At 30.5% G+C, this 10888-nt stretch overlaps 1 protein-coding gene across 1 annotated transcript; it reads left to right on the top strand.

Moving 5' to 3' along the window:
* Positions 1 to 522: 522 nt before the first annotated feature.
* LOC103493325 (probable xyloglucan endotransglucosylase/hydrolase protein 23) lies at positions 523 to 4919 on the top strand. The gene is made up of 3 exons (XM_008454035.3): positions 523 to 910; positions 3210 to 3403; positions 4452 to 4919. The coding sequence occupies exons 1-3, from the start codon at positions 644 to 646 to the stop codon at positions 4843 to 4845; spliced, it is 855 nt and encodes a 284-aa protein (XP_008452257.1). The 5' UTR covers positions 523 to 643; the 3' UTR covers positions 4846 to 4919.
* Positions 4920 to 10888: the final 5969 nt, after the last annotated feature.

Below are 10888 nucleotides of genomic sequence, written 5' to 3' on the forward strand. Positions count from 1 at the left end.
AATTACTCTTTATCAAAACATAAGGTTATCTTTTTTTGGATTATTACCATCCTTTGGAGTATATGGTCTGAGAGAAACAATAGAATTTTTGGTACTTTTAACTATCAAAAATCTATTTTAAATTTTTGGAAAGAGTGTAGAATTCTCGTAAGCAACTGGTGCAGTAGAAATCATTTTTTAAAAGCTATTCGGTTGCAACAATTGCTTTAAATCTCAAAGCTTTTTGTAATTAACTCTCGGGCTTTTCTCTAGCCCTTTTTTAATAAATTTCCTGTGCTAGGCTCGGTCTTAGGCTTCTATCGGAAGTCCTAAGTCTCCGACTTATGCCGTTTCTCTTTAAAAAAAAAAATGAAAGGTATTGCATTTTTATTGTATATATTAACTTTTTTCTTTCTTCTTTTCATCCTTTTTATCATGCGGATTCATGATCATACTTTTAGTTTCATCAAACGAACCAAATTCGATCTCTCTTCTTAACCGCTTTAGACCGAAGCACTTATCCTTCACGTCAAAACACTTCTCAATACTTTCTTTATAAATACTTTCTTCTCCCTCCCATCCTTTTCTCATCTCATCATAACCCAAAAAAAATTAAAAAATAAAAAGAAAAACAAAGAGGCGCCTAATTAACCCGCCGCCACAGATGGCCGCAGCTCCGCCGTTGTATTCAGTAGTTTTGTTAGTTTGTTTAATGGGGTTTGCCAGTGCCGGTGATTTGAACAAGGACTTGGAGATCACGTGGGGTGGCGATCGGGCCAAGCTTCTCAATGCCGGTAACACGCTGACACTATCGCTTGACAAAGGCTCTGGCTCCGGCTTCCGATCGAGGAACCAATATTTGTTTGGAAAAATCAACATGCAGATTAAACTCGTCCCTGGAAACTCCGCTGGCACTGTCGCAGCGTATTATGTAAGCTCTTCAATTCAGTGAAACGATCATAATATTAATGTCTTTCAATAACCCATATATGGATGAATTTTCAAAAGCTATAGGTTAAATCAAGAAAGTTTTGAAAATTATTTTACATGATCTTATGGTTTTTCCCTAATTCGTTTTAACAATTTCTTAACAAGTTAGAGCAATACTTGGCTAACCCTTGTGCTTTCACTACAAAAAAGTTTGTAAAATCTTACAAAAGCTAACTATTATCTTTGATATTAACATACAACATATTTTGTCAACATAACTTAGCTTCACTCATATGTATGAGAATCAAGAAGTCTTGGGTTCTAATCTTCTACCCTTAATTTTTGCTAAAAAAATCATCAATACAAATCAACTCAGCTAACCATATATATATGTAGCTTATACCATCGACTTAAGAAGTTCAGATAGATTCAATTGTGTCCCACCTCACAAACAATAAAAACTATTCTTTTTTAACATACAAATAAATAATAAAAGTGCTTCGGTTGTGGCAACCTTATTGGCTCTTTCCATGCTCCCCTATCTCTCATCACATCTTTTTTGAAAAAGAAAAAGATATACAAACAATAAGGAATTTGTAATCATATTATATAAATCATTATGTACGATTAGTGTATACCGAAGAAGTTTCAAAACAACCAAATCCATTTGAAATCTTTATACAAATCAGTGAAAACTCCTAAGGAAACAAAACAAAATGTTCTTAGAGAAACCACATTGAATAAATTAAGTTTTTTTTTTGTTTTGTTTAATAATAATATAAAAATCAAGTTTTGTTAGACCCATGTTTGAATCACATCATTATTATTCAATTACGAAAACATCCATTTTAATTAAAAAGTTTACTACACATCTATGCCATTGTAGAGAGTTATATATTTTTATTTATGTGTAGATGTAGCAGATCATGAGATTTATAATAAAATGTTACATATAGTCGAATAGTTCACATTAATTTCTACCTAAAAAAACCCCATTTTGTTTTGAAAATATAACTTCTGAGTAAAGTCGAATAAAGTCAATATTTTGGTTGAAAAATTAAAGTAGATTTAAGGTACTAAAGTCAATTAGATTTTTTGGTCTTTTAAAAAATATAACTTCAAAATATTTACGATATAAAACAATTTCGAAGATAGAAAAAGATCATAGATCCACAATAGAAAATACTCAAAATGCCCGTATTCATTAACGTGCATATTTTTCAAGATTTTTTGATACACGATCTTTAGATTTGGCTAAACAATTTTTTTTTTCAAAATTTTTGGTACATGATTGTTTGGATTCGATCGTTTAAACGACCAAATTTCAACTATCGTTTAGATTTGATACACGTTGGTATACAATCGGATCTTTAAATTTGGGTAGCCAAATCTTAGTAATTTTTAAATTTTTTTTGTATACGTTTAGATTTGGTACCAGTTCGTTTAAATTTGATCGTTTAAATTTGTTACATCATTCTTTCAAGATTCTTTCGGAGTTTAGATTTGGCTATCCAATATCCTAACAATTTTTGTACCATCTTTTATATTTGTCACACAATCTTTAAACAATCAAATAACAATTTGAATAAAAAATAAAAAAATAGATCTTTACCAAATAACGGTTTTGGTTTGAAATTTTTTTTTTCCAAATAATAGTTTGACAAAAAAATAAAAAAAAATGGTAGAAAAGAAAAAGACGATGAAAAGAAAAAGAAAAATTGCATAAGATGTAGGCAGAAAGATGATGGAATAAGAAAAAAATGATAAAGAGAAAAGAAAGAAAGATGATAAAAAGAAAAGACAAACTTGAAATATTAAAAAAAAAAATCAAATTCATGAACTTTTCCAACTGACGATAAATATTTTACCATTGGTTATATTTATGATAATTAACCTAGATTTGTTTTTTCAACCATTTTAAAGTTCATTCACACAAAGAAAAAAAGAGAAGAAAGAGGGACGGCTTGTTACATTGAACTTACATATATCATCCATTATCATTAATAGCAGGGATGACTTTGTATACATACAAAAATATTAAAAGATAACGACAGAAACAAAATTCTATACGTTTGATAAAGTCTAAAGATCATCAATTTAAAGTTAGAGCTAAAAGTTTTGTGTGTATACATATTGTGGTAGTTTTAAGTGTCACAGTGGCTAAATTAATTATGATTTTTTCCATATCATAGACGTAAATGTAGGGATTAGGTTAAACTAAAGGAGGTAAACATTTTGAAACTACATTTGAATTTTGAGCAAAATTTGTAAAGTATTAATTAGTATGTGATTAATTGCAGTTACGTTCTGATGAGTCAAAATGGGATGAGATAGACTTTGAGTTTTTGGGAAACCTTAGTGGTGAGCCATATATTGTTCATACAAACATCTTCACTCAAGGCAAAGGTGATAGAGAGCAACAATTTTACCTTTGGTTTGATCCAACTGCTGATTTTCACACTTATTCCTTTCTATGGAATCCCCAAACTATCATGTAAGGTATCCTTATTAATTCCACTCCTTGTTATTCTGATTTTGTTTTTAGTTTTCTACTTTTGAAATTTCATATTAGATAACGTAGATTACCTCTCGAAATTAATTGATAGTAAACTTAAAAGGAGGGAGTAATTTACAATAGTATGGATCTCTAAGTACTCTTTCGATGTGGTATTGGAAACATACCCCCTTTTGAGTTCACCTTCTTAAATCAATTCTTTTGGGGGATTGAATGCCTATTTAGACTTTATCGATCGACTATAAGATATCCTAAAATGAGTTTTATCTTAAAATTAATGGACAATCGGAAGAATAACTTATCTATTTGTGTCATCTAACTTATATTTATATTTAGGTTAACATTATATATCTCACTACCCAATGGCTATACTAAATCTTCTTTATTTTGTGATTACAATGCATCTACGATTTTGCTCAATTGGAATGCTTTTCTCTAGCATCTTCTTATTTGTACATATATATGACTTTGAGCTCCTCCAACCTCATTTTTGTATTTCCTTTTGAACGAGTGCGTTACTTTTGATTTTGGGATTTGATAAGGGTGTTAAGAATATGTCAACCTTATAGTCAAGAGACTCAGATGCACTTGCTGAATCTTTTCTAACTAACTTAAGTATTTTATTAAAAAAATATTTAGGTTAACATTTGAATAAAGAGTCATATGTAGTCTAGTGTTCATCGATCATGGTTTACATTGAAGAAAATGTTCAAACTAATAATACTCAAAATTCAAAGGTTTTAATGTAATATTATAAGAATAAACTTTCTTAAATTACTAATCGACCAAAAAGTACATACGGTAAACTTAATTGTATCCTCATTTTAACAAAATTAACTTTTAATCTTATTTTTTAAAATTGTGTTTATTACGATCTAAATAAGTATTTAAAACATGTTTTACCAAATCAATTCATTACTTAAATCGAATTTTGATCCTAAACTCTAAACCTAAAAGCTAAACCAACATGTTACAATAAATGTAATTATAATAACAATAACGTTCTCCTTGTCCTTTTTCCTTGTAGACTCTACGTAGATGGGACTCCCATACGTGAGTTCAAGAACAAAGAATCCAAAGGCATTCCATTCCCCAAAAGCCACCCAATGAGGCTTCAATCAAGTCTATGGAACGCCGACGATTGGGCGACAAGAGGAGGCCGAGTGAAGACCGATTGGACTCAGGCTCCTTTCACTGCTGCCTACCGAAACTTCAACGCCGATCGAGCCTGCATTTGGTCTGCCTTGGGCTCCTCTTCTTGCAGCAAAGGCTCGTCGAAAAACGATTCTTGGCTATCCCAACAGTTGGACTCAGCCGGCCGGCAAAGGCTTAAGTGGGTACAAAGAAACTACATGGTTTATAATTATTGCACTGATTCTAAGAGGTTTTCTCATGGCCTTCCCCTTGAGTGTAGTGTTTGATGTTTTAATTTGTTGTAATTAGTAGGCTTTAAGCCTTGAGTTAATCAATAATACTTGATTTAGTTTGGTTGTTACATGAGAGTAGTATTTGACTTGAAAAGGCTTAAAAAGACAAAAATTTAAAATCTTTCAAAAATATATTTTTAGTGAGAGGTTAAATGGATTCAAATTAAATTGTCCTCCGACTTTGTATATCCTTGAACTTTAACAATGTCGTTTCAAACCCTCAACAATCGGTGTTATATAATTTAACTCTCTATAAAAAACCTTTTTTTGGTATCTCTACTATATCGATCTTTATTATTTATACTCTTCCAACTTTCTTCTCTCGTCGGTTTCATAACATTAGAGAACTAGATCTTGACATTTGGGTTGAGGGAGATGCCTCTAAAGGACATACATATTTCTAACTTGCACAAAACTGATAAGAGCAAATCCGATATTACAAAAGTCGACCACATGTGAATGGCACACGTTCTTTAAAAAATCTTGTTATTTGTAGATTTTGCCATAAATCCAAATGAACCACCAAATTTTGGCTACTTTAATATGTTGCTATGTTCTTTCTTACCTTATGATAATGACGGTAGGGCTTGATCGATGATAAGCCTAATGGATATAAATAATTGAGTTGACAAGAGGAACGACAAAATAGGAGGTTTGCTTTGGATAAAAGACAAATTTATTTTTAAGTTGACAAAATAGCAAGATAGACAAATCTAAAAAGAAAATTGCAGGAGCAATGTCTTATATGCCCCTACCTAAATGACAAACTTGAATCCTAAATACAATTGTTGGATAAACCCCAAATACCCTATAATTAAATAAAACTCCCAAACACACATTTAACACCTATCACCATCAAAGCTGCACATAATTTCTGTAACCGTTTCATATCTTTTCCAAATCATGCGCGTTCAAGCATTCAAACGTGTCGCCACGTGTCCGAGACGATGCGGAACGACTGACGTCCTCAAAATGGGTTAGTTTCTAAACAAAATAGGAGTTGCCACCAATCCTTTTTACGGTGTGGTTGGACACCAAAATAAAATAAACAATCATAAAAAGAAATGGTCTGCGAAAACTAGAGTTGAGTTGGGAGTCATTTGTGTATGAGGAAGGTGTTAGCACCTCACAACACTCGTTTAGAAAACGATAGCCACATTTCAAATCTTGAATTGAAAATATTCTTTAATTTCTTTAAAAAAACCAATTGTCTTATTTTACCCCTCATGGCTATAATATTTGAAGTAATGATCTCGTAAAATAAGTGGAGAGCATTCCATTATTAGACTAAATTGAAGAAAATCTTCTCACCTTAAGAAAGTGAAAATTATGTAACGACCCAACTCCTTATACTAAGCCGAAGTCATTACTAATTTACAAGATAAATAAAATTTATAAATTTAAAATAGAAAAATAAAACAAAACCTCGAATTTCTCATTAAAAGCATAAACAAAGGTATAAGGAAATAAGTCAAAAAAACAAAATCCTAACTCGGGCCCTATCTAGTTTTAAAGAATAAAATAACAATAAAAGAATAAAATAAAAATGCAAATACTGGAATCCAAACTATGACATAAAGTGGAAGCAAGATGATCCCTATGGCTCGCCGTGGTCACTTCTTCTCAGTCGCTAGCTTGCCTTTGCCCTTATCTCTATCTTTGTCTGAAAAATTAAACATGAAAGAGTGAGTATAAAAATATACTCAGTAAGGAACCCACTACTAGTCCCATTAGGTGTCTGTTAACTTCCTATTAGAGTCCTGTAAAGTGGTACCCCTGAACTGGCACGTCCCCGAACACGTGCAATCTGTGATCCTATAAGAACATATCTGGTCTTCGGTGAACCTAAAGAAACACCTAGGACAAACTGGTCTTTAGTGTACCCGAAGGAAACACTAAAACAATCGGACTGTGAGTGACCCCATCGAATCACTCATAATCATGTCTATGTCAATGTAAATGTCATACTGGATTGGTGATCCCGTCGGACCACCGTCATAAAAAGGTGGTGATCCCGAAGGACACCCATGTGGGTACGACTCTAATAGAAAAGCTAACAGCACACCCTATCCGTAGCATGTAACATGTCATACCATTTTCATAAACATGGCATATCATAACAATCATAGCATACTTAACCGAAATACCCTAATCATAAACATAACACAGTCGTCCTCCTCAACATACCACTAGTCATATCATAACACAGTCATCAGCGTCAATTATCATTACAATGGCAGTCATTATTAGTAACATTGAGTTATGCAATTTAGCTATCGTCTATGCATAACCATATACACATGCGATTCTCTTAATTTTAGTCGAAAGTCTAGTAGTAGAGTCTCTTACCTGGATATTAGCTCCATCAAAATTATCCTAACAGTCACGATCAAGCTCCCCAATAGTCAAGCCCTAAGCACAAATGAATCCAATAACTATAATTAATAAATTAATTACTGTAGATACCATATTTTTGTCATTTATTTTTTACATTTACATTTACTTTATTTTATTTTATTACTCTATTTTATTTATTTATTTTTATTAAATTAAGTTGATTTGAATTTGAATGTATTTAAAAAAAAAGAAAACAGTAATTAAATTTCATATCATTTCCCTGTTTTCTCTCAACCACTTCCAGTCCTAAGATTTTCCCCTCCCTCTCCCTGATTCTCTCTATACACGATCCTCCCTCTCCACGATTCTCCATCTTCACGATTCTTCCCATTTTCCCACTATCACAAACACGATCTTCATGATCTTGCAATCTAAAAAAAAAAAAAGCTACCATCTTAGTGCCCTATAAAAAACAGAGAAAAAAAAAGAGAAGAAGATTTTTTTTTTTGGAAGAATGAGAGATCAGTTAAAAGGGGAAAAACAAAAAAACTATTCAGCGAAGGTAAGTTTTTTTTAGATTGTTCTTCCATTCTTCAAATTTAATTTTTTTAATTCGTTAAATCGATATTATTCCTTCGTCAAATTTTGCTAGATTGTGTTTAATTTTTTTTAGGGCTAGGGTATTTTAATTTTGTTAGGTTTAGACCAATTGAGTCTATTTCTCATTAGCCTCTGTTTTGTATTCTAATTTTGTTGGGTTAAACCAATTGGATATTGTTGCATCAAATTTTGTCTAGGTTGTACTGTGTTTAATTTTTTTTAGGTTTAGGGTGTTTTAATTTTGTTAGGTTTAGACTAATTGAGGCTATTTCTCATTAGCCTCTGTTTTGTATTCTAATTTTGTTGGGTTAAACCAATTGGATATTGTTGCATCAAATTCTATGTTGTAATGTGTTTAATTTTTTTTAGGTTTAGGGTGTTTTAATATTGTTAAGTTTAGACCAATCGAATCTATTTTTCTTTAAATTATGGCTTATGGCTCTTTAGGTTAAACCAATTGAATACTAATAGAATAATGTTACATCAAATTTGTCATTGTGTTTAATTTTGTTAGAATACTATCACATCAAATCTGCTTGCGTGCTTTAATTTTGTTAGGTTTAGGTCATTTGTAAATTGTTATATCAAATTACCTATGCATTAAATTTGATTTAAAGTAAGCCATTTGATTAAAATTTGTTAAATGTAGGGTTTAATTTGGTTATTTTTACTGTTTATTAAATATGTTTGATATTGATTGATTAGATTGGTTGAATGGCAGAGTACTTATTTGAGCACTGTATATCATTTACTTTCTAAACATTATTTCTCTCAAACATTATATATTTCTAATGTACGTACTATATTATTTTCAATATTTTATTTTTGAATATGTAGATATTATCTCAAACTTGTATTATTTGGCAACATATATTGTTGGTTGTATTATTTGTCATATTTGCTAACTATTTTATACCGTATTATTTATGGAAAGAGTAATGTTCATTTATGGATTTTATTATTAAAATTCCATAAATACATGAAATTTCTCAATTTTTAAAAGTTAATAAATTATTTTTTAAACAAAATATATCTAACAATTTTATATTTTAGAATGAGACTGAGTGGTGTTTTCTTTAAAATTCATTGATTCTTTAGATACATGAAATTTTCCATTAAAGGCCCGTGATGGAGATCAAAATATCAAAGTTTGATATTTTAATATTCTCGAGGTAAATAAAAAAATCTTTTTAAATAAAAATTAAATTCTATTTTTCTAATGGCTCTCATGCCACCCATATAATCATCAATTCAAACTTAGTTTTTTTAACTATGAATTGATAACCATGGGACATTTAAAAAATATAAAACAAAAACTTTGTTTTGCGAACCTCGTTAATTTAGTTTAAAAGATAAATTTTGGTAATCATTTTATGGGTGTTGTAGGGTGCTAATATCTTCCCTACACACAACTGACTCCCGAACTTTAAATCTGAATTTACGTAGACCAATTTTTTTGTGGTGACCAATCACACATTAATATGATTGGTGGCGACTCCAAACCTTTTAAATATTAAAGATTAAATGATTGGAGATGTCGGCCGCTCCGCGTCGTGATCACGTCGCGACAGCTTGGCGACTCCGCTGGGGACTTTTGAATAATCTGTAAGAGTATCGAGCCGTTACATTTTTTATCTTTTATTCTTATTCTATTATAATTCATTGGTTCACTTAATTATTTAATTATTTTTAATTAATTTGTATGAAATATTTGTTCTATTTTTATTGGTACGTTTATTTTAAATTAGTCATCATGCATTTTACACACACTCACAAGCCCTCTACCCAGGCTACAACCCTTTAGGATTAGAATTGAGGATGAAGTAGTGTTAACTTTGGAGGGGTTTCGACTTTCGTGCATGCACATGAAAAATCTTCACTAGATTAATTCTTTTGTTATTTCTTGAAATAACATTGGAATAAATTTGAGGGTCTTTCTCTTTTAGGAGTTTAGATGATACCAACACCATGACATTATATTTTGACATATTTTTATCTAAAAGTTAAATTGTCCAAGTTATTATATTTTTTCTAAACAATTTTTTGCATTTTTCTAAAATTTTTAAATCATACACATTTCTTTGTTTTTTTTTTTTTAAAAAGAAAGGTCACAATACTGATTTATTAGGAAAAGCTTGATTTAAATAATTATTTATTATACATCCTTTAAAGGAGAGAGTGTTTACCTTGTAAAGGTACATGAAAACTGTTACATTTTCTAAAATTAAATAACTTTTTTTCCAAAAAATAATAATAAGGAGAGTAGTGTTTACTTTCATTACGACATTAAAATGCATGAAAACCTTATTTACTTTTTCTTATTTCTTTTTTTCTTTTTATTATTATTACTTATTACTTTTTACTTTTAAAAATTTAATTTAATTTAATTTAATTTTTATTTTATTAGTTTTATTAGTTTTATTTTTATTGTTTTTGTTTTTGTTTTTGTCTTTATTATATCTTATTTTATTTGTGCAAAGTGAAGTGACAATTTTTTTTTCTTTTTTTGTCTTTCCCTTTGTCATAATTGTACAAAAAAGAAACAGTCTTGAAACACCAAGATGTCCAATATGTCAATGCATTCATCTTTTGAGTCTAAGTTTGATGAGCCAAGTGATGTTCTTAAATGGGCTAAAGAGATGCAACAAAAATTTGGGGACGGTATAAACAATTCTTCCCAAATATTAGTACTATCCAGGTGCCAGCTCTCTTTTACACAAAATGATTTAACGAACCTAAAGATGATCTAGGAAGCATTGACACCTTAGCATAGATTCATGTTCTCGAAGAATTATGGACATATAGCAGAGTTGATGTATATACCGGTGAATTATTTTGCCTTAAGAGCCATAATTAATTTTTGGGATCCAACATATGGTTGTTTCACGTTTGGGTCATGTGATTTACTGCCAACCATAGAAGAATATCAAGCTATGCTTAGCATGCCTGAAAAAGAAAGAGAAATTGTTTATTTCTTGTCAAAGTTTTTAGAAACCGTCCATGCCACAAAAATTCAAAAGTATATAAAAGTTAAGGGTGGGGAAGAGAATGTGCCCTTTGATTATCTATAAAGATGACGCAAACATACATTGATGAAGAC

This window comes from Cucumis melo, chromosome 5, assembly GCF_025177605.1.
Source record: "Cucumis melo cultivar AY chromosome 5, USDA_Cmelo_AY_1.0, whole genome shotgun sequence".
Lineage (NCBI taxonomy): Eukaryota > Viridiplantae > Streptophyta > Magnoliopsida > Cucurbitales > Cucurbitaceae > Cucumis > Cucumis melo.

Excerpts from the sequence above, each read along its gene's own strand:
- LOC103493325 (XM_008454035.3), top strand. The coding sequence starts at position 644 with ATGGCCGCAGCTCCGCCGTTGTATTCAGTAGTTTTGTTAGTTTGTTTA. Across the intron at positions 911-3,209 it reads GCACTGTCGCAGCGTATTAT|TTACGTTCTGATGAGTCAAA; the intron begins GTAAGCTCTTCA and ends GATTAATTGCAG. Across the intron at positions 3,404-4,451 it reads TGGAATCCCCAAACTATCAT|ACTCTACGTAGATGGGACTC; the intron begins GTAAGGTATCCT and ends TTTTCCTTGTAG.